Source organism: Pseudopipra pipra, chromosome 9 (assembly GCF_036250125.1).
Source record: "Pseudopipra pipra isolate bDixPip1 chromosome 9, bDixPip1.hap1, whole genome shotgun sequence".
Lineage (NCBI taxonomy): Eukaryota > Metazoa > Chordata > Aves > Passeriformes > Pipridae > Pseudopipra > Pseudopipra pipra.
In genome coordinates, this window is record NC_087557.1 from 18,408,002 (window position 1) to 18,431,696 (window position 23,695).

Below are 23,695 nucleotides of genomic sequence, written 5' to 3' on the forward strand. Positions count from 1 at the left end.
TCAGGATTTTAGACTTTTTTCTCCCAACTCCAAACTGGGTTTTAAGTATTGCACACTATTTCCATTTCCTTAATTTCTGTTTAGCAGATTTTTCTCAGCCCGTGGTCTTTTGGAATATGTGGAATACGAATTTGGCAGACTGTTAGTGCTGTATGGAATGAACTCCTGGAGTACTTTAGTTTTAATGCTTAATTTCAAACATGGAAAACCAGTAATTTTTCATCTCTGTTAGGTAGTTTGTTTACACAAAACCTTTATACAAAATTGATACCAGATACTTGAAATCAAGATCGAAAGCACATTGGTTTGTAGTTCAATACCTGTATTGATCCAGAATGATGTGTGGGTAATTGGTCTGAAAACCAGGTTTTTAAAATTAATGTATCCCACCTTCACTCACCCTTCTGACCTTTATTCCCTCCTCCTTCCTTCAACAGAACAAGATGCTTTGTTGGCAAAAAAAAAAAAAAAGAAGAGTTTTTAAATTACCTTTGCTTTTGCTTGAGAGGATACCCTGAGATTGGGGTAATTCCTGTTGTGGGAGCTGGGATAGCCTGAGATGGGGGTAATTGCTGTCATTGGAGCTGGGAGGTGGGGGGAAGGCAGTAGCTGTGGCTCTGTAGTCCACATGGACTCAGGTGGGATGTGGGATTGAGCAGCACTGTCTGGCACACAGGTACATCAGTACCTGCTGTACTCCCAGCACTGCTCCCAGGTCTTCTGGGGAAGGAACCCCAGGCCTTTGCTGGCTCTGGCAGGAGGGATTTTTGGCTCATCGTCTCCCAGCACTTCAGCTGTCCATCAGAATTTAGCCCTGGCTTTGTGCAGTGCTCAAGATCTGTTTGGCAGATCACCGTGAATGTTTTTCTGAGAGTGATTGTAAGAAACCCCTTCTCCTCCTCTGAAAGTTCACCGTAGGTTTACTTTCATCCCTGTGAGCAGGAACATCACCACACACAAAAGGAGTTGGACAAATGACTAAGAAAGAGGATTTCTTAGGGTTTTTATCTGCAGCATTTGTTAGGAGATCAGGAGCAGATTTCCCACTTTATTTCATGTTTTACTCTTTGGACAGCTTAGAACATATTTGTAGTTTCTTAACTAGGTAGATAGAAAACTAAAGGTAACACCCTATTTTTTTAAAAACTGTACAGGACTGGCAAGAAGTGTTGGAGACCTTTGAATATGAAATCCCAACCTCCTCAGTTGTGATGTTAGTGGCTGGCTTGCTTTTCCTGAGCAATTTTCTACAAGCGCTTGTGTTGTGAACCACTGTGGATAATCATTGATCTGGTTGTTCAGTGCACTCGCCTGTATTTAAAGCTCCAGGGTGTGAGGAGGAGGGTGGTAAAATCTCTTGGTTCAGCTCTCTTGACCTTGTACTCAGTGTGGGGCAGGTCCAACATGGAGTTGTTCCTCTTCCCCCTGCCGTTGTGGTTTGATGGGATGTGTTGCAGTTCCAGCACTGGGAACATCTTGGATAACACAACTAATACTTTTATGCAGAAGCACTTAGAGCAAAGCTTTCTCTGGAGTATAGGCTTCCTTCCCCTTATCCAAACTGTGTGTTTGCCATTCCAGTTGCCATTCTGCTTTTTTCCAGATGATTCTGGGCAGGGATTTAGGACCCTGCAAGCTGGATTTAGCCAGTGGCTTTCCCTTCTCCTGCCATGTAGCACAGAACAGTCCCAAACAGCACCTCATGTGTGATTTTCAAGACAGCTTGTACTTACACATGGTCCTTCTGCTGTTCTGACAGATGTAAATTTGCCTCTTTCAGTCCATTTGTGTCAAGAACTAAAACTGTGAACATTTATCTTTAATATTGGTGGGTGTTAACTGAAATAAAAGTTTATTTTCATGCTCTTTTAAAAAAATGTCCTGAAAACACATGGAAATGAAACCACTTAGGTTAATAGTGTCTCATCTAGGTTCTGCCTCAAGAGGTCCAGCCTGCCTGTGGTGGTGCCCAGGCATTCCCATTCCCAGGATGGACTTTGCCTTGGGAAAACCCAAGTAGCTTATGAGTAAGGAGCTTGCTCTTAGGAACATTTTCTGTCCTCTTCCTGCTTCTGCTGTCAGACCAGATCTAGAGGACTAGATCTTTTAAAATCTGATCCATTGGAAAAGATGGTCAAACGGAAAAAGTCAGAAACACGCGGTGCAAATTGGCTTTGGAATGTAACACTGGCTAGGTTGGAGCATGAAAGTTCATCTTGCAGTGCTGCCAGTGCATGGCTGTGGTGCTGGGAGGGAACAAGAGTGATGAACCAATGCAAGGATTAGCAGGGTGTGGGAAAGGACATGGATTCTCCTGGAATGTCAGAAATTGGTGGGAATACATGGTGTTTGCAACTGGAGGAGCTCAGACCACCCTGACCTGTAACAACTCTGCCCACGGTGATGGGTTTGCGTAGCCACACCTCTGGTTTAATAAAGGCAAGAATTGGACCTAAAGCTGCCACTTCCCAGCACGTGCCAACTTGCTTCTTTCCTAAAATCATTCCAAGGACCACGCTGCCTTCCCTTTGTACTCCTGGGCTGCTCTGCCATCCCTAGGGACCAGGCTCAGGGGGTTTGAGCAGGGCTGGGTGTCTCAGGCAGGGTCCCTGAGGTGGGCGCTGCCCTGGGATGGGTGACCTGATTGGGGGAAAATGGTTCCTTTGCCCTTACTGGGAGACTCAGGTCCTTTCCTGGAACACTTCCAGGTTGGAGTTTAAAAAGTCTGATCATTGTCCTACTAATGATTCTTGACTTAACACTTGATTTAAAGTGCTCTGTGTGGAAGTTTTATCTGGAGACGTGCAGAATGAGGGCTCCAGTGTTATGTTTATATGTTGAAGTAGAAGATCGACACGCAGAAGTGGATGAATGACAAAATAATGTTTTTTAAAAAACCCACTTTTTTGGCTTCTGATTTGCCTTTCTGGGTGTCTAATTTGGTTGTACGCAGCCGACTTGAGGTACTGATTTGTGATATGATGCCCAGCCAGTCCTCTTGGCAGGGAGGTTGCCAGGTGAGGTGTGGAGAGCAGGAAACTGGTGTCACAGTCCAGATGGAGCTGAGTAATCAGCATAACCCCGGGCTGTTACTGTCTCCAGGGGCAGCGTGTGGGTATTGACAGGCATGAGCCTGTTCTGCAGTGCCTTTGAACATGGGAGCACTGGGGCTTTCTGTAGAAGGTAACCCAGCCACAACTGGAATGAAAACAGGGAACAGACTGAGAAAGGTCCCCCAAACCCGGCCCTGGGGATTTGCTTGTCTCTTCACACACGAGACAGTGTGGAGAGCCCCAGCCTTGCTGTATCAACCTCGTGGTGCAGGTGCATCTCTGTCACAGCTCTGCCAGGAGACCTTTGCTGTTCCTGCCAGGTGGGATAATGGCTGTCCGTGGAGGTGTTCTGGGATGGTGGTGTCACAGAAGGGTTTCGTCAGCAGTTTTGCCACTGCTCGTGTAGCTGTCAGTGGATGGAGAGTGGCCACCTGAGCCTGGGGAGGAAGAGGAGGGTGCTCCAGGTAAGTTCAGACCTGGACTACATCTCTAGCAGCAGTGTTTTGGCTTTATTTTTGTTTTTAAAGACACCTTGTTCTGTGTAAAGCTGCAGCATAGCCCTGGAGCTTGACCAGAGAAAACAACAGGAAACCAATTTCAGATTTCCAACATTTTATTTATATACACACACATCTCATAAACAAAGTCATTAAATGTGTAACACACTTCAAACCTGTAATTAGAATACTTCAATAAATGATTATAATTCCTCTTGACAGTCCATTTGGCTGAGTACACGTGCTGCCTGCTGCTTTTGTTTCTGGGGAGGAATTCTCCTTTTCTGAACTGAGCCAGGAAGTCCCAGCCGTGTCCCTCAGTGCCCCCATGGGACTGGTGTCACTGGGAGCTCCGATTTTGTGCCAGCGGAGGAGCAAGGGCTGCAGCCCATGTCCTGCTTGGCTGGATGCTGAGCTCTTTCATCCTTCCGTCTTGTAGTCCCCTTGCTCTTTCTGGGTTGAAATGATGTTAAGCACAGCTCTGATTCCTGGGGTGGACCCAGCCAGGATGGGCCATTCGTGACCAGGCAGTGGGACAGGGCTCGAGGCAACCCGAGTAATTAATGATCCTCTCCCCAAGCCAGCTCCGCCATCCCAAGCTGTGCCTGAGTGCTGTGGGTGAAGAGATGCCACGTTGAACAGTGAGGTGAGACTTGGAAAGGTTTGTGGGTCGGGGATTGTGTCACCTACAGGTGTCACGTACAAGTGACTGGTCTGTCTGTCCACACTGAAATGCTTCATAAAGTGCAAAACACCAGGCCAGGCTCCCATCACCCACCCCCTACCTACCTTGGGAAGGAGCTACAGTTGAGCTTCACTCTGTCCAAAGTGAGATTCCCTTCACAGCAGAGGGTGGGTGCCAAAAAGGTGGTTGGGAAGATGGACAGCAGGTGGCACTCGAGCTCGGGGTGGTCCATGGGAGTGTCTGCGGGCGGGGGCAGGTCTGTGGGGCTGGGGCTGGTGATGTACTCGGGCAGGTCCATGGGGTGGTCCCTGGTGGTGTCTGGAGGTGGGGGCAGGTCAGTGGGGCCGGGGTTGGTGATGTACTCGGGCACAGGCTGCAGGTGCTCCATCGCTTCCACCACCAGCCTCTGGTACAGCTCAGGGAGCTGCTGCTCCTCCCCCGGCTCCGAACTTGAGCTCTCCTGTGTCCAGTCCCCATGCCTCCTGCTGCCAGCGCTGCCCACCAGCAGCTTGTCCCCTGGGTCCGGGGGATCAGGCTGCATGAAAGCTTCCTCCACGGGGGTTGGTTCAGGCTCTTCAAAGCCGATGGTGCTGGGCAGGAACAGGATAGAGGATGAGCTCAGCTCTGCCTGTGGAGGGACATGGAATTAATTCTGTGGTGAATATCCTGAGACATCCCTCCCCACAGCAGCTCATCCTGCTAAAACCAAAGATCTCTGCATTCTTCTTGAATCTAATTTGCTCAGCACTTCCTCTGGTCTAGCGCGAGCATGGGGATTATCCACTGCCAGAGATTGCTGGATTTGCTGCTTGAGGAGATTACTGGCTTGCATGGCTCCAGTCGCTGTTTTTTTGAAGGTTGTGGGATTAGAATGCAAAAGCCCTGTAATTTACCTTGGTAACCATGAAGCTTTTGGCCCACGTGGCGTTAGCTGGGTCGGGAATGGCTTTGTTCTGCCACTGTGGCAGGAGCACAGAGAGGAGCCAGTGGAACCTGCAGGGGGGAGAAATGCAATTAAAGGCATGAACAGGGATACCTGCAGCACCCATGTGCTCCTTGGGGTGGGATTAACCCAGGAGCTTGGTGTGATCATGGATCCACCCCCAGCTGGGTGGGGTTAATTCCCAAGGCTTGTACCCCTTCAGTTTGGTTTTGATGGAAGCAGACCTTAAGATCTGGGTTAAAAATTCACAATATCTGTGAACTACTGCCATATTATAATCTCAGTGGGTGTTTTTATTATAATTCATGTGCTCTGAAACCTGCATTCCAAACAACCCTCACTGTTTCCCAGGTGACGTGAGAGGACATGACCATCCCATAGGACGAATGAGAATGGTATTAAATTAAAAGAGGATAAATTTAGATTTGTTATTAGGAAGAAGATGATTACAATGCACTGGCACAGGTTGCCCAGAGAAGCTGTGGCTGCCCCATCCCAGGAAGTGTCCAAGGCCAGGTTGGATGGGCTTAGAGCAACCTGGTTGAGTGGAAGGTGTCCCTGCCTATGGCAGGGGATGGAACTGGATGAGCTTTAAGATCCCTTCCAACCCAAACCAGTCTGGGTTAACCCCTTCTAATAACTATTCCAGTTTTATTTAACAAATGGATCCACTCACGCTTTTCTAGCTGGAGGCACAGAACAAACACAGGCTGAGAAGATGAAGAAGCTGCAGGTGAGCACCGGAGTCACCCAGCCCCTGGCACCTGAAATACAGAGCACCCTTCATTCAGCTTCATCAAAAAGAATTAAAAAATTTAAATACACTAGTTCAAGTTGGTCAATAAGAAGTCATGGCCTGACTGGTGTTTGCACTCACAAAACATACCAGCATGTTTTTTTCTTTACTGCCCTTGCACTGTCTGCTTAAAATGTAATTGTCCCAAATCCAGATTTTATACCAGGAAGCCTTTTTCTTTTAAGGTGCCCTGTTTTCTTTAATTTCCTTTCCTGGTCACCGCCCTGGATTTGTCCCCCAGTTAATGGGAGAAGTCTGCCTCCAGAGCAGCCCTGCTCCCACAATGTGGAGAGGGATTTCCCCATCTCTGGAAGTGTCCAAGGCCAGGTTAGAGGGGGCTTGGAGCAACCTGGTCTAGTGGAAGATGTCCCTGCCCATGGCAGGGGGTGGCAAGGAATGGACTTTAAGGTCCCTCCCAACCCAGCCTGTTCTGTGATTCTATGAATAAACCACCCTACTGCCCTTTGACTCCAAGAAAATATCTTGGTACAGAACTGGGAGCTCGAAGGCAAAGAAAGAAATGCTACATCTTAAAATTAGCTGAAATTAGAAATATTCAGCATTTGAAGAATATAAAGAGGTCTCCTGGAGATCTTTGGTAATTAAAGAGGAGCAAGAAAAACATTACCAGGACCCTCCTGGCCCCACCCCGGCACAGTGTCATTACTTTCCAGGCGGAGCCGGTCGCTGTTGCCCGGCGGCCCCTCCCCGGCCGCAGTGGACCCTGTCACCCACAGGTCGTAGAGCTCCCCTGGCCGCAGGTCCGGGATGTACAGGGACCCCGGGGCCGTCCCACTGGGAATGGCTGCGGGGAAAAGGAGGAGAAGGACATGAAGCACCTGCACCAGGGTTTTACTGTGTTCAGCTGGAATGAAGTTCTGAATGAAGTCAAGGAAAAATGAGGAAGAAGAAGAGGAAGAAGAGGAGGAGGATGAAGAAGAAGAGGAAAGAGCAAGAAGAAGAGGTGGAGGAAGAAGAAGAGCAAGAAATGAAGGAAAAAGAGGAAAAAGAAGAAGCAGAAGAAGAGGACAAAAAAGAAGAGGAAGAAGAGAAATAAAACGAGGAAGATGAACAAGAGGAGGAAAAGGAAGAAGAAAAAGAAGAAGAAGAAGAGGAATAAGATGAAGATGAGGAATAGGAATAATAAGAGGAGGAAGAGGAAGAAGAAGAGGAAGAAGCAGAAAGAAATCTGATAGTTCCACACTCAAAGGAGCTTGGAATGATCCCACTAGAAACCTTCAGTAATTAAATGGGAGCAGGAGAAGCATTTCCAGCTCCCAGACACCCACCATAGACCTGGGGGTCTCCCTGGCTGTCCTTGGTCTGCAGGTACACGTGGTACCCTGTGATGCAGCCCCTCTGCTGGGGAACAGGGATTTCCTCCCATGACACCAAGACGCCGGTGGCCCGCGGGATTGTGAACATCTGGGGCCCAGCTGATGGGGCTGCAAGACATAGGACTGGCTTTGAAAGCTGAGCTTAAGGAGCTTGAAAACATCTGGAAGATCATTACTGTGATTTACCTTGTGCTGTGGAGTATCCTCTGACTGACACTGCCTGTCCAGCTCTGTCCTGGTAGAGAGCAAACACATGGATCTGGTAGCACATGTTATCTTTGATGTGCTCTAGATAAAGGAATTAAAAGTGGATAGTTACCTTTTATAGTATTTGCACTACTGGCCGAAGTGTCTGCATCAGCTGCTTAAATCTGAGATGGATCCTCTGATTATTTATAGGTCTTTCATAAAGAAGGGAAAGAAACCTTCTCTGTGATCTAGGCAGAGTCTTACTGGGTATTAAACTGAAAATTAGTGGCTTCCCACTACCAGGATTAGACTGGAGATTAGGGAGGAACTCTCTCCTGTGAAGGTGGTGAGGCCCTGGCACAGGTTGCCCAGAGAAGCTGTGGCTGCCCCATCCCAGGAAGTGTCCAAGGCCAGGTTGGACGGGGCTTGGAGCAACCTGGGATAGTGGAAGGTGTCCCTGCCCATGTCAGAGGGTGGAATGGGATGGGCTTTAAGGTTCCTTGCAACCCAAACCAGTCTGGGTGTCTATGGAATATGCTGCTTTTTCCAGCTCATTTGGAGCAGGGATATGAGAGGATAGAGACACAGCACCAGGACAGAGGATAGGGAAGACTAACGAGGGTTCTCACGATCACCCCTGTTGTAACTTCACAGCTATCACTGTGCAGAGCACTGACATGTCGTGCTGCTTGGGGTTAGTAACCAAAATTAGTAGAAAGGAAATAGCATTTTCTTAGGCCTTTGATCTCTGGTACCTCTATCTGGCTTGTTTCATATTGGAGAGATTGGTTTTTCAGAGACATTTTACTTTCAGATACAAAGCTCAGCTGAGAGCAGTTGCAGAGCTCAGCCCAGGGCAGCCACCAGTTGTTTTCTCTCCTATACAAAAAGCTTTCAATGCCATAATTTCTTATGCTGAATTAGTAATAATGATGGAATCACAGAGTCTTTGGTTTGTAAGGGACCTTAAAGCTCATGTCATTCCACCCCCTGCCACAGGCAGTGACACCTTCCACTAGGTTGCTCCAAGCCCCATCCAACCTGGTCTTGGAGGCAAAATTCCAATCTGACTTGTTCCTTAAAATATTTCCAAAATAAACTGGTACTTTGGTTGTATCCAGCCTTGGGGTATATTTACCTGCTATCACTGTGGACAGGTTGGTCGCGGGAAGCTTTGCCCAGGTGTGATGGGGCTCCAGGTGTGGGTTCCTCCCTGTCTCTGCCCACTCCACCACGTACCCACTGATGGGCACAGCAGATCTGAGGGGTGGTTTCCAGCTGACCAGGATGCTGCTGTTCCCCATGGCCACGGCAGAGACTTGCTGAGGAGGTGGTAGATCTTAAACACCAAACAAAAAGACACTGTCAGCACAAACTTGCTGTAACCTCAAGTGGAACCATTAAGTTTTAAGATATGTTTTATTGTGTCTTGTCCAGTCTGGCACCATGTGGAGCATAAAAATAAACTATAATTGAAAGAAAATGTCATTATGGGAGAGTAAGGTTTATGCTGATAGGAACAGTCACATTCTTTTTTTGTCTTATGGTTTAGCAGATTGGATTGAACACCCACAGTACTGCTTGGTTGTGCCATCCCCAAACCCTGAGAAGATGATGTCACAGCACATCCCCAAATCCCACTGCTATGTTGGAGCCATAAGGCAGGATGTGGAGCTGCTGGAGCAAGTCCAGAGGAGGCCACAGAGATGCTCTTGGTGCTGGAGCCCCTCTGCTCTGGAGCCAGGCTGGGAGAGCTGGGAGTGTTTGCCTGGATAAGAGAAGGCTCCAGGGAGACCTCAGGGAAAACTGGATCTGTAGATGCCCGAAGATCCATTGAGGTGGACGTTGATGGGCACGAGGTGGTGCGACCAGAACAGATCCACAGTGTGTGGCACAACACAGAGCACTGGTGTTTTTCCCAGTGATCCAGACTCAGCAGAAGCCTTACCCTGGATGCCCAGGTTGGTCAGGATGGATGCAGGGGGGGACCTGCCCCGAGAGTTGTGAGCAGTGACTGTGATCCTGTAGTCCACCCTTGGTGTGACTTTGGAGTAGCTGGTGTGGGTGGTTTGGTGGGATTCTGGGGGGGGGTTCCGACGGTCCAGGGCTTCAAAGGTCACTCTGTACCCCAGGATTCTTCCTCCTGCCTCTGACTTGCTCAGAGCCTGTGAGGAAAGTGCATGTGTTACTGTCTTCTTCTGGAAAAAATGCTGTCAGCTGGGAAAGCTGGAGAGGGGCTTTGGATAAGAGCCTGGAGGGACAGGACAAGGGGGAATGGCTTCCCACTGCCAGAGGGCAGGGATGGAAGGAATTCTTCCCAGTGAGGGTGGTGAGGTGCTGGGACTGAATTCCCAGAGAAGCTGTGGCTGCCCCATCCCTGGAAGTGTTCAAGGCCAGGTGGACGAGGCTTGGAGCAACCTGGGATAGTGGAAGGTGTCTCTGCCCATGGCAGGGGTGGGACTGGGTGATCTTTAAGCTTCTTCTCAACCCAAACCATCCCACAATTAATTTTTCCCGTTTAATTCCAGTTTAGTGAAGCACTTTTGCTGTGAGCTGCTGATTTTCCCAGCAGCAGCAGAGCTGGAGACAGTGAAACACTCATCCCTCTCCTGTCCTGAGGCTGAATTCAAGCCAAGTTTTTCCCAAGGGTTGAAAAAAAGAGTATTAACTGCACCTGAATTTTTTAAAATGAGCTATTTTTGATTTAGGGGGAAAATATGGATTTTACTTAAAGCCATGATAAAAAACTATTTAAATTGAAACACTTAGAACACATCTCTGACAGTCTGTGCTATCCCATTAACACCTCACGCTGGTTTTTCCTCCCCTCTGGGTATCTGCAGTTGTACTCTCAGTTTCACAGTTTCCTGATGTTTCTATAATGTGAATTCATTTGTTTGCCTGATTTCTGTCATAACAAAACAAAGCACTTTCAAAAATAGGAAAAGGTAGTGTTACAGGTGCTTTGGCAGTGGCTCAGGACAGACACAGCACTGGAACCTCTCTGAGGAACTGCTGAAATTAAATTTGCAGCCCTTTTTTGGGTATTTGTCTGAAAATAGGAGCACATTTCTTGGTAGGATGTTGTACTTTCAGCCTTTTGCTTTGTAGCTTTTGTGACAACTATAGAGGCAGTTCATTGCCCCGTTTTATGAATGATGCTGCAGGAAGTCAGTTCTGATAAAGAAAGTGCTGCAAGATAAAGGTCTTCAAGTTAAAGCCACAACGTCTGGGGTCACAGAATCACATGAGAGTTTCTGCTTTCACTTTTAGCCTGGTGCTTGTTGGTGTGGGGGGAAGATACCCCAGCTTTTTTCACTCTTTGTCCAGCTTCAGATCTGCAGCTTTAGTATTAGAAACCCTTGTTTGTGTGGTTCTACACCTGTGGAGAAAGCCCCTCTTCCTGCTGTACAACAACATCTCTGACCCCATCCCTCCACACAGCAGTGACCCTACGGGACCCCTTCCACTGCCTAAACTATATCCAGCTCTTAGATTTTGGGGAGTTCAGTCATTTTAAGGGGTTGTTATAAAAAATTGCCCTTTCAGCCTCCTCCATTTTTCATTGCTCTGCTCTTCTTTTAGGGACATGGGTCAGTGGTGGCCTGGGCAGTGGTGGAGGGACAGTTGGATTCAATGGTCTGAGAGGGCTTTTCCATCTAAATGATTCTGTGATTCATATAAGCAAAGCAGAGCTGAAATAGCTCTGAAGGCAGCAGACACCCAAGGTAAGTGCATATGAGAACATGAGCCATGGTGTCCACCTGCCCCCCCGAGCTCCTGTCCTGACCACATATGGCAACCATGGAAAACAACAAGATGGAGAATGAGGAGAGGGAGATACTCACTAGAAAACAAATTAGGAAGTCTATGAGGTTGTCCATTATTCATCTGGAGAAGAGAAGACTCCAGGGACAACTTAGAGCCCCTTCCAGTGCCTAAAGGGGGAGCCTAAAGAGAGCTGGAGAGGGACTTTGGACCAGGGCCTGCAGGGACAGGACAAGGGGGAATGGCTTCCCACTGCCAGAGGGCAGGGTTAGGTGGGATATTGGGAAGAAATTCTTCCCTGTGGGGGTGGTGAGGCCCTGGCACAGGTTGCCCAGAGAAGCTGTGGCTGCTCCATCCCTGGAAGTGTTCAAGGCCAGGTTGGATGGGGCTTGGAGCAACCTGGAATAGTGGAAGGTGTCCCTGTCCATGGCAGGGGGTTTGGAACAAGATGGTTGGATGTCCGAGATCCTGTTCAATCCAAATTGTCCTGACATTCTAAGAAACTGTAGGTAGAAAAGTGTTGCTGAATCTCCTCCCGGGGGAGGTGAGCCTTGGTCCGTGGCCCTGGCCCTGGCCTTGTGCTCTCACAGGGTTCAGTCCTTTCCCAAAACCACATAAACTGGTTTCCCCTTTAACCTTGTTGGTTATTGCTGCCTCTGCTTAGGTTTCACTTAACTTACCTTCCAAAAGAGTGAGATGTTCTGCTGCTGAGAGCCCAGGTCCTGCTCCTGCCGGTACCAGACATCCAGGATCCCAGTCGGCTCTGGGGTGGAAGGAAAAGGTGAGCAGCATGAGTGTCCATGGTTTGAAGCAAACAAACAAGACAACGAGTAGGTAAAGGGGGTAAAAACCCTGAGAAAATGAAAATTTCAGTTTTAAGATGTCCCTGAAATGATGCAATATATGATAGTCCATGTTTGCTCTTGAGTTCAGCTCATTGAGGATGGGGATCGTGAGGACAACAAGTCATAAACCAGGGAGGGAGTTTTGCTCTTCTGATGACTTTATTCTGCCCTTGATAACTGGAATGGCTCCCAAGGAAACCCACACATCAAATAGACAGTGTTATCTCTTGTCTTTGCAAAATCTGAGGCTTATTAAGGTCCTTGGGGTTGGCTAAATCAATCCTGGAACAACAGGATGATGGGGTTTGTGGGATCTGTAGAATTTTGCTGTTTGGCTCTAGGCAATAATTGTCTTTAACTGCTGGGTAGGACCTTGTTGGAGGAACCTTAAATCCCCCATTCTTTCCACAATTTTTAGTCACAGACTGACTGGAAACTCACGATATTCTGAATAAACCTCACAAAATAACACAAAAGCTGAGTTCTGGCTGGTGAATGAGCTCCAAAAATTCAGAACCAGAGATACATGTGTCAAGAAAGCTGATGTGACAGAGCTTGGTTCCTCAGGGTCCCTGACCAACATAAACTCATGAAATTCAAATATTAATTGCTGCTAACAGTCAGAGCAGGAGGCAGCTGATGGAGAACCCAGCAAGGACAGGGCTGCCTGCTCTTTGCTGTATTCAAAGACACAAAACCCCTCCATGTCAGTGATGTTTGGAGCAGTTTGTCCTGTATTAGCTGCAAATAGTGACTGGAACAGAAACAAGAAGCAGGAGCAACAGCAGAAATAAAACCAGAGCTCACCAGCTGTGAGTGAGGGAGGAAGGGGTGAGCTCCCTCAGAAGGGAGCAGAAAAAGTAGGATATGGGATTGCATCTGCTGGCCTCCAGACTGGATCTGAAAGTTCATGAACCACGTGAATTGGCTGGAAAGAAAAAGATATGCTCACTAATGAACAGGGCTTGCATAAGGCAGCTTTCGTGGCAGGTCACACTTAAAGGAACAGGAAAAGGAACATCCCGTTGAAAAGGTGTAATTCTGGATTTGCAACAAGTCAGTTCACGCATAAAACTTCAGTTCCTTCAACAAAGACTAAACATGATGTACCAGATCTTCTAGTCTGCAACCTCCCCTTGCAGTCACCCCATCTGGTGACACAAAGTGTTCCTTGATCAGCTAAAAACATTCTCATTCTCATTGTGCAGCAGGGCTGGGGAGAGGGGTGATGACCACAAACGTCAGGGTGCAACAAGAAGTGGAGAAAACTGTTGAGAGGAAGGTGGGGGAGGGAAGGAAAAGTTCACATCTCATGCATCAATCAATGCTTCTTACAGAAACTGGTGCTCTCACAGTGGTAAATGGGATGAGTAATAACAGCCCAAGCCTGGAGGGCTTGTAGTAATTCACAAAAAAGAGCAACCAAAGCCAAGTAGGAGATCAGAGAATCACAGAATCGTTTGGCCTGGAAAAGACCTTAAAAATCATTTTATTCCAACCCCTTTATCCTTCAGCTCTTCTCAGTGAACTCTTGAAATTCTTGTTTTGCAAGAAACTCAAACAGCTTCATCTTTGTTCGTTAAAAAAGCAATTCTCTTACAGGAGCTACTTCTCTCTTGGTCCGGGTCTGGATCCACAGAGTCTCCACAAACGAACCAGCAGCAGTTTGACTTCATTAGCTGAAGTTACCCATTGAATGCAACTGTTAGGCACAGGTTTAGTGCAGGTTTAGTGCAGGTTTGTGTTACCTGCTTCTGGAGTCCGGGTTTGGTTCATTTTCCAGTCGCTCCACAGCCCTCGCTCGGGGTGAATTTTACAGCTGACCTGGAACTCATAGGCTGTGTCAGGCTCCAGCCCATGAAGGTGGTATTGTTCACTGCTGAAGATTTCAACCTTTAATGGAGATGAAGAGCATGTAATATTAAACTCACGAGGAGACAAAGGTTGAAGGCGGTGGCAGCTGAATCACAAGTGTCCATGTGAAGCTTTAAAAAACAACAGGGAAACCCTGATTTGAGGTGGCTGTAATAACTCAAAGAATGATGCAATGAATCATCAGGCTCGCAGGGCTTCATCTGAAAATCCCCTCATTTAATTATGTGACAATAGCAAAATCTCTGTTTGTGTGATTTGACTCAACTTCCAGCAATAGGTTTCTTTTGCCACTTAAAATAAGAGCAAAGACTTTGTAGAATCCCAGAATCCCAGAATCCCAGACTGGTTTGGGTTGAGAGGGAGCTTAAAGCCCAGTTCCACCCCCTACCATGGGCAGGGACACCTTCCACTATCCCAGGTTGCTCCAAGCCCCTTCCAACCTGGCCTTGGACACTTCCACAGATGGAGCAGCCACAGCTTCTCTGGGCAACCTGTGCCAGGGCCTCACCACCCCCACAGCCAACAATTCCTTCCCAATATCCCACCTAAGCCTGCCCTCTGGCAGTGGGAAGCCATTCCCCTTTGTCCTGTCCCTGCAGGCCCTGGTCCAAAGTCCCTCTCCAGCTCTCTTTAGGCTCCCCCTTTAGGCACTGGAAGGGGCTCTAAGGTCTCTCCCTAAGGCCTTCTCTTCTCCAGCAAGTCCATAACTTCCTTTATCCCAAAGACAATTACCGTGCTCCAGGAGTGCCTGGTGAGGGGACGGTATCTCAGCCTGCAGTGCTGTGCTTGTGCTTCACTGTGCCAAAAAAGAGTGCAGTTGGTCGCAGAAGAACTGTCAAATTCCACTAAAAAGTCAGGAGGATGTGGCTTCACTGGCAGCAAAACAGAAAGAAGCAGAGGATGCTCAGAAACACAACACAACTTGGAATGGGGGTCGGATGGAAAACAGTTATTAGTTTAGGCTGGATGGATGATCTTCCCAAGAGGTTTAAAAAAGAAAGTGCTCAGAATGTCTCCGGTCTTCCCAAAGGGCTAGGGCTGACTGAGAGGTGGAAGGTCCTGCTTTACCTATGTCTATTAATGTGAAGGTGAATGGCTGTGAAGAAGCACTTCCCAACTTATTGGAGGCAGAAACCACAACGGTGTAATTGGAGTCAAAATTCAACTTTCTCAGAGCCAGCAAGCCAAATGTCTTATTCAGACTTTCTTCTGAAAAGCACAAGTCATGTGTCCCATTTGAGAGCCTGGAACAGAAGGAAGATTTTTGGTTATTGCTCTTCTGTAGACCTGGGTGTGTGGGGACATGGATCCCATTCCAAAGGGGTGTCTTGGCATTCCCTCTTTACCTTCTGAACCCAACTGGGGCCAACCTGCTGTGGTGCATGACCAGAAAAGGGATTTTAACTGCTCCAAGATGTAATTAGAGGTGTTGAAGCATCTATATCCCCACATTACTCACTGTATCACATACGTGGTGTCAAGGTATGTGAGCCTTCCCTTATCCCAGGTGCAGACGGGGTGGCTGTCTGTTCCAATCTGGATGCATGACACATTTCCTGGCTCATCTGGAGGATCTTAAACAGATATTTCTTAGCATCTTAGATCTTAAACAGATATAGTCTTAACATCACAGACTGGTTTGGGTTGGACCTCTAAAAGGCATTCAGTCCAACCCCCTGCCATGGGCAGGGACATCACCCAGCCCAGGTTGCTCAGAGCTCTGTCCAGCCTGGCTTTCAATGTTTCTTCCTTAAAGATGTTACAAAACATTTTAGGAAATGCTTGGGAGAGAGGATGTTATTTGCTCTGGGTGGGCAGTTTGATTTAGCATCTCTCCCTTCAGGAATAACAGAGTTGCACAGTTCTAGCCAGGAATATTTTAAATACAAAGAGCCCCTCTAAGACAACACCTGTCCTGGACAAGGGCACTCACTGCCAGTCTCTACCGTGTGGCTCAGAGGTGCCACAGAAAAGGTTTGAGAACCAGGAATAATTAATAATCAATGCTGCTTACTTCCACACTTGATATCGATTCCACAAATGAGTTTTTTCCTTCCTCCACAAATCGTTTTGCATGTGAAGGTGTGTCTGCCGTAGGTATTGACTGGAAATGTTTTGCTTACTGAACGGCCAGAATTTTTAGCTTGTTCAGAGTTATTAAGGAAAATCCCTATCCTGCACTTAGGTGTCTGCAAGTCTCCCAGGTAGCAGGACAGGGTGACGTTGGTCCCAGGCTGGATGGCACTGGCAGTGTTGGCCGTCATTCTCCCTTTGTCACAGATTTCCTCAGTGCCACGGGGAGCTTTGCTGGAAGTCATGATCCCTTTCCTGCAGGCTTCTGCAACAGAATTGGAAAACAAAAGTTTCACAGGAACCCATCCCTTGTCTTCCACAACATATTTTGCTCAAGGAAGAGTTTCCCCAAATGTCTTATCCAAGAATTCCTGCCTCTGCATGGTTACCTGTGGGATGTTGCTGTGCCCAGTCTGATTAACTGGGATCAGCAACCACGGGATCACAGTCACCAACGAACCAGCACGACCCCAGGGAAAATCTACCAGAACTCTTGTTTCATTTTGGGTTAAGAATGTGTCTGTGTGTCAGGAAAGTTGTGGCAGGCAGCACAGGAAGGATGTGAAGCTACTGGAGCAAGTCGAGAGGGGCCATGGAGATGCTCCAAAGGCTGGAGCCCCTCTGCTCTGGAGACAGGCTGGGAGAGCTGGGGGTGTTCACCTGGAGAAGAGAAGGCTCCAGGGACAACTTAGAGCCCTTCCAGTGCCTAAAGGGGGAGCCTAAAGAGAGCTGGAGAGGGACTTTGGACCAGGGCCTGCAGGGACAGGACAAAGGGGAATGGCTTCCCACTGCCAGAGGGCAGGCTTAGGTGGGATATTGGGAAGGAATTGTTGGTTGTGGGGGTGGTGAGGCCCTGGAAGAGGTTGCCCAGAGAAGCTGTGGCTGCCCCATCCCTGGAAGTGTCCAAGGCCAGGTTGGATGGGGCTTGGGGCAACCTGGGATAGTGGAAGGTGTCCCTGCCCATGGCAGGGGTGGAACTGAATGATGTTTAAAGTCCCTTCCATCCCAAACCATTCTATGGTTCTGTGAAAGTGCTGGAGCACCACTTCTCCCTGTTCTTGAGCTCTGCCAGTCTCAGTGGAGCCCATTGTGGAGCTGTTTTCTCATGTAACCAGCAGTTCTACCTTGAAATAAACTTAATAACCTCCCTGCATAACTAATTAGCAACTCTTTGCTCTCCAGTAAGGAAGATGTTCACTAGCACTCTACACAGAAGCTGAAAAAACCCACCCTTTTTAGCCTGGGTGCTTCTTTTGAAGTGACCATTTTTCTGAAGGGAAAAAATTTATCTTACCTGCTGTGAAGTGCATCACGAGCCAAATTGCTGAGGGCACGATCCATGCAAATGGCATTTTGCTGCCTATAGAGAAATGAGTTCCCGTTAACAGTTCTTAAGGAGTGGGGATATAATTTACAGACCTTCATGTTTTATTAATTTACAACTTCAGAAAATCCCAAATGCTCATTTCAGGAGATCTTTCTAATGGACACAATGCAGGAAGTTCTGAACACAAATGTTTCACACAAATTATTCAAGCTCAACCTGAACTGAGCTCAGTATTTTCAAATACTTTTTACAACAAGCATTAACAAATATTCCCTTTTTTATCCTTCACCTGCAGAACTATAGGAGCAGTGGGAATACATTGGATACTTCAGAAGTGAATACACCAACAAGCACTTTCTGTAACCTGATGCCATACCAGAAACAAACTGCTTGAAAGTAGTTTTATCCCAGTATTACTACTTTAAATCTTGGCTGACTTTCATGCCAGGGGCATTTCCATGCACAGCATAGTCTTTGCCATGTGAATATTAATACAAAAACAACAATAATGGTTATTTCAGGTTGTTTTTAGATAATGAAATGGATGGTTTTTAAATGACCCAATATTCAAATTGAATGTAAAATACATAAGATTTGCCAAAATGCATATTGTGGCAATAAGCCAGGTTTTATAAATAATGTTTTTAAACTAAATCCAGATGTTCCTCAGGCTGTAACTTTCAGCCTTGCTGCAGTGCCTCAGCTTCCCCAAAGCCTCTTCATGTGGTGCCTTCTGTAGATGATTAGTAACTGCCAGGATGAGCAAACACAGCACCCCAAGGTTCTTCAAGTAAATGCTCTGCCTTCCAATAAACTGAAATTGCCTGGTGACTGTGTAAACACCCTTCAGACAGCTTCTTCTGACAGCAAAACTACCCAAAATATTTGAGTCAACAGGCAAAAACAGTCTGGCTTCAAATAATTTAATCAGTGGTTTGGTTGGGGAAGTGTGAGACGTAAACCATGATTGAGTAAATGATGATAAATAAATTAGAAACAACCTTAAGCTCAGGATAGAGATATATGGGGAAAAAATTAAGAGGAAAAAACCCATATTCCACAGCAATGAGAAAAATTGCTATTGCTACACATAGAGTACAGAAATACAAAGGACGTTGTCCTGGAGTAAAGGTGGAAGGAAGTACATGAGAAGTCTGTGGGGGTTGAGGTGGTGCCTCTTTATGCTCTTATCTTTGAAATCTCAGCTGAAAGCACCAGGGCCACACAGTCTGTGACCCCGTGGATGTGCCACAGTGACACAAGCTGTAACTTGAGCTCTGAAATGAAACCAGTTGTGAAGCACAACAGCCTGGGAGTTGGCCTTGAACCAACCTTTTACGCCCTTGTCCCCACCTCTCCCTAAAAAAAGCTCCATGCAAAGCTCATTGTGTGTTCCAAGAACTCACAGGAACAACCAGTGGAAACAGGAGCATTTTGTGGTGTTGTATTTCACCCAGAAAAACCCACTATTTGTGCCCCAGCTATTACTGACAACTATCACTGGCTGCGTTTTAAGGAAACTTTCCCCCCCCCCGGCTGTCCTGGCTTCCCAGGCCCTTTGAGGACAGTGGCACCCGGATCATCCCACAGCCTTGGGAATATCTTGCCTAGGGCTGGTGGCTCTTCCCAAAGCTACCAAGAGCGAGGAATTTAATCAGACCTCTTGGGATGAAGGAAAGGGAGTTGCTCCTAGAGGATGGGCTCTGTGCTCCTCAGGCAGCTCTATCCTAGAGTTCAGGAGGTATCCTGGGATAGTGAGCATTCCAGGGCAGGTGGTGTGCCCAGATGGGCAGCATCCCCGGGTAGGAGCATCCCTGGACAGCAGCATCCCAGGATAACGATCATTCAAGGAGAGCAGCATCCTGGGGCAGGGAATCGTCCCGGTGCAGCAGCATCCCCGCGAGAAAGAGAAAAGTGCAGTGGCACCCCAGAGCAGTGAACATCCCAGGGAAGCAGCATCCCGGGGCAGTGAACATGCCGAGGCAGCAGAATCCCGGGGCAGGGAGTATCCCAGTGCAACATAATCCCCGGGAAAAGGAGCATCCCAGCGCAGCAGCATCCCAGGACAGTGAACATCCCGCAGGGAGTATTCCGAGGCAGAGAGCATCCCGAGGCAGCAGCACCCTGCAGCAACAGCATCTCGGGGCAGTGGGTATCCCGAGGCAGGGAGTATCCCGGGGCAGCAGCATCCCGAGGCAGCAGCATCCCGGGGCATCCATTCGTGGGATGTCACCTTTCCCAGCGCGCCGCTATACTGCTGCCCGAAGCGGGATATCGCTCCTCAGGAGTGATCCCCACCCTCGGTACCCTCGGGGATGCCCGTCCCGCAGCCCCCCCGCCCCCCGAGCGGGGGTTACTCACCCCCAGCCCCGCGGCCGCTCCCGGCGCGGCGGATCCCGCGTGTGCGCGGAGGGCACGGAACGGCCCGACCCGCCCCCGCCCAGGGATCCGGGAACGGGACAGGAGGGGAAAGGCGGGGGGGAAAGGGGAAAGCAAGGCAAGGCAAGAGAAAGAAAAGAAAAGAAAAGAAAAGAAAAGAAAAGAAAAGAAAAGAAAAGAAAAGAAAAGAAAAGAAAAGAAAAGAAAAGAAAAGAAAAGAAAAGAAAAGAAAAGAAAAGAAAAGAAAAGAAAAGAAAAGAAAAGAAAAGAAAAGAAAAGAAAAGAAAAGAGAAAAAAGAAAAGAAAGAAAAATAAAAGAAATTCCAGCCTCCCTTGACAGGAGCAAGGGGCTTGTCCAGAGATGCACCCACACTGATTTTTATCTTCTCTTTAACAGGATTTTTGCTTTCTCTCATTTTTTTCAGCACTCCCACAACCTGCCACTACGTTTAAGAGAGCTTTCAATGAGTGAGTATCTTATTGCTATTGTTCCTTCTCTTTTAACATCAACTCAGTTTTCCTCACTGATTACAATCACATTTTCCTACCTGTAACCACAGCATAGGTATTTCAGGGGCAGCTGTTGAAATGAAGGGGCAGAGGGAGAACAACATTTGCAGCTTCCAAGAGTCTCAAATTTTGCCTTTGAGCCTCCATCTGCTTCTCCTCCTCCCAAAGCCTGGAGCAACATTTGTGCTCCTTTCCAGAGCTGCCATCATATCATTAACATGCCAAGAGTGAGCTGGGTGAGCCAGAACCCCACAAAATCCCAAATATCAACATCTTCTTTTACCTCTTCTTTCTCCTCTGTCTTCATCAGTTCACGTTACACTTTGCCTTTTCACAGAGCCCTTCCCAGCACAGCTCCAGCTCCACGTGGCCAGACCAGGATTCAGCTGATTTTAAACCAGGACACCAATAGGAGTTATACGGAATCTAATCCGTGTTTCTTGCTGAAGTCCCATGTGTTGATTTCTCCATCACTCTTCACACCCTGAGCTCAGCTGGGAGCAGTGGAATGGGGCTGTCTCGCTCATCCAATATATATTTAAGGGAAGATGCTGATCAGATGGTCCAGGTGAGTTTTGTGTTTTAGTGAGAGGCAGCTAAACCAAAAATCCCCAGTCCATTACCCTCTATAAAATGAAGTTGCTTCCTTTTTTATTTCTTTCTTCTATTTTTTCTTATTTTATTTTTCTTCTCTTTTTGCTTTCAGACTTTGTTTTACCTTTTTTCCTTTCTTTTGTACTTAATCCTTTTTAATTTTCTTTTGTAATTTACCTTTTCCCCTTTATTTTATATTTGATATTTTTCCTTTCTCTTCTTTTTTTGTTTCCTCTTTTCTTCTTTTTTATTTGTTGCCTTTATCTTTTTTATTTTTTCCTTTTTTTTTCTTATTTTTTCCTTCTTCCTGTTTTTTTTCCTTTTTGCTTTCTCCTTTTCCGTTTTTCCCTTTGCTTTTTTCCTTTTCCCTTTCTCTTATTTTTTAGCACCAAATTCTGCTTCTTCCTACAATTCTTTTTTCATTGACTTCTGCTGAGCATGTGGTACTCACCACAGCCAAAGGGAAACAGAGTCCGAGGTCCTGCTGCCAATGGAGCTGCCGGTGCCCTGAAGATGCTGTGCCACCCTCCCTGGTGCCCCTGGCATGGGGTGATGTCAAGGAAAGTACAGAGTAATCCGTTCTCTAGGGGGAGGGGGTGTCTGTGAGTCTGAAAGCGGAGCTGGGGAAAGCACCCTGACAGAAGGGTGTGATATTTGGTGCTGTTGGGTGATGGCAGTGGCAGAGGGAGCCGTGTGTGAGGCACAGAGGCTGCATATGGGGGGAGGACAAAGCAAGAGGACACTGGTGGTTGCAGTGTCACCTCACAGAGCTCAGGGGAAGCCGTGCTGGCCGAGCTCCACCAGCCCCAGCCCTCCTGGTCTGTAGTGACTGCACGGGGTGAACTTGTATGTGAATTGAGCAGACATCAAGAGACATGTAAATGTAAGAGCTGAGAGGGCTTGTTGAGAATTACAGAATCACAGACTTGCTTGGGTGGAAGGGACCTTAAAGCCCATCCAGTTCCACCTCTGCCATGGGCAGAGACACCTTCCACTAGCCCAGGTTGCTCCAAGCCCTGTGCTACCTTGGACACTTCCACAGATGGAGCAGCCACAGCTTCTCTGGGAAACCTGTGCCAGGGCCTCACCACCCTCACAGTCAAAAACTCCTTCTCAATATCCCATCTAACCCTGCCCTCTGGCAGTGGGAAAGCCATTCCCCTTGGCCTGTCCCCGCAGGCCCTGGTCCAAAGTCCCTCTCCAGCTCTCTTTAGGCTCCCCCTTTAGGCACTGGAAGGGGCTCTAAGCTGTCCCTGGAGCCTTCTCTTCTCCAGGTGAACACCCCCCAGCTCTCCCAGCCTGTCTCCAGAGCAGAGGTGCTCCGGTCCTTGGAGCAGCTCCGTGTCCTCCTCTGAACTCACTCCAAGAGGTCTATAGCTTCCTTCTCATGTTAATGACTTTGAGCTGCTCAGGTATTTGGTTCCTTGGAGCCTGGACAGTGGAGTTGTGGCACCCAGCCCCCAGCACTATTGAAGTTACAGCTGCAGCAGCAGAATGAGCAATAACTCAGTGCAGGGGTGTCTGTTTTCAGCACTGCAGGTCCCCTCTGCTCTGGCTCTGTTAGTTTTCCATCTGCTCTGTGTGCCAGTGACTCTCATTGAATTGGCCTTCATCCAGCAGGATGAAATGAGTCACTTAGTTTGGTAAAGGTAATTGTTCTGTCTCCTCTTGCACATATGAAAGCCAAGGAAGGCTTGATCCACAGGGAGAGTGTGGAAATCACACGCTCTAGGAAATCATACAGATTATGCACAAGATACATCAACACCTGGGTCCTTTTGAGGTTAAGAATACTGGGTTTTTCTAATATTCTTGTGGCAAGATTAATTCCTCTCTGTTCAGGAAAGGCTTGATTGGGTTGGTAAGCAGCAATCATGAAATCCCCTGTACTAGATCACCTCTGTAGCTTGTTTTCTTTCTGCTGTTTTCAAGGTTCCTTTTCTCCTGAATCCAAGCCCTGCTCCAAAGGCTTTGCAAGAGCCATTCTCACGTGATTTTCCCTGTGAAGGTGGCATTCAGTGGAGCCCGATGAGACCCAAACCACAGCCTCACCTCTCACATCCTCTTCTCTGAAATGCCAGTTTGGTTTCAGTCTCTGCCGCTGTTCTCAGCCCTGCCACCCTGAGCACAACTCCTCATCCTCCCTCCATAAGAACTAACCCCCCAAAGCTCAGGGTGGAAGAGGTTACACCAAATAGCATAATTTTTAATGGATATTCCCACTTTTGTTGTCAGGTCATTCCATCTGCGACCGTTTCCCCCTTGCCACGTTTCCAGAAGGTTTTTGCTGATCCAGGCACTTCTTTGCAGCTTTGCACAAGCCTTGGTCACAATCTGGGCTTTGATCTTCGGTCTGTGCACCCAGAAATCCCCGGAGGTCGACGGGTGTTACTTAGCTCTGTGAAATGCTCAAGTTTGTAATTCAATTTTAACCTCTGCAGCATCTTTATCTGCCACTGAATCTCTCCCACAGTTTACTGACAGCCAAGCCCTTGCAAACCTTCCAGCCTGGGGTGGGTTTGTAAATGCGACACAGAATAAAATCAAGCTGCACAGTATTACTCAGAAGATGTTTCAATGATCTTCTTGTTCCTGTTACCAAAGAGTTTAAGGCGCTTTTGACCTCAGATCCTGAGTCTTTACCAGTGGTAGTTGTTACTATCCAGACTCTGTGGATAAGAAATGAAGGCAAAGCGCTTGGTGAAGGTCACACGGTGAGTTGGTGACTAAGCTGTGACTAAACCCAGCTCTCTTGTGCTTCAAACCTCAAACCAGAATGAATTCCATGTCCTCCTGCATGATAACAGGGGCAGAGAAGAGGCAT

At 47.7% G+C, this 23,695-nt stretch overlaps 1 protein-coding gene across 1 annotated transcript; it reads right to left on the minus strand.

The window, feature by feature from the left end:
• Window positions 1–28: 28 nt before the first annotated feature.
• On the minus strand, window positions 29–23,680 carry IL12RB2 (interleukin 12 receptor subunit beta 2). Its single transcript, XM_064664952.1, has 16 exons — window positions 20,561–23,680; window positions 17,356–17,421; window positions 16,003–16,326; window positions 15,448–15,562; window positions 15,057–15,232; window positions 14,721–14,860; window positions 13,862–14,006; window positions 11,949–12,031; window positions 9,449–9,665; window positions 8,639–8,839; window positions 7,498–7,599; window positions 7,264–7,419; window positions 6,642–6,779; window positions 5,855–5,942; window positions 5,129–5,228; window positions 29–4,863 (listed from the first exon to the last, which is right to left on the minus strand). Exons 2-16 carry the CDS (start codon window positions 17,411–17,413, stop codon window positions 4,336–4,338), a joined length of 2,571 nt encoding a protein of 856 aa, XP_064521022.1. The 5' UTR covers window positions 17,414–17,421; window positions 20,561–23,680; the 3' UTR covers window positions 29–4,335.
• Window positions 23,681–23,695: the final 15 nt, after the last annotated feature.

Coding starts and splice junctions, on each gene's coding strand:
- IL12RB2 (XM_064664952.1), bottom strand. CDS start 17,413: ATGCCATTTGCATGGATCGTGCCCTCAGCAATTTGGCTCGTGATGCAC. Junction 16,327..17,355: donor CGTGATGCACTTCACAGCAG/GTAAGATAAATT, acceptor ATTCTGTTGCAG/AAGCCTGCAGGAAAGGGATC. Junction 9,666..11,948: donor ACATCTCACTCTTTTGGAAG/GTAAGTTAAGTG, acceptor CTTTCCTCACAG/GCTCTGAGCAAGTCAGAGGC.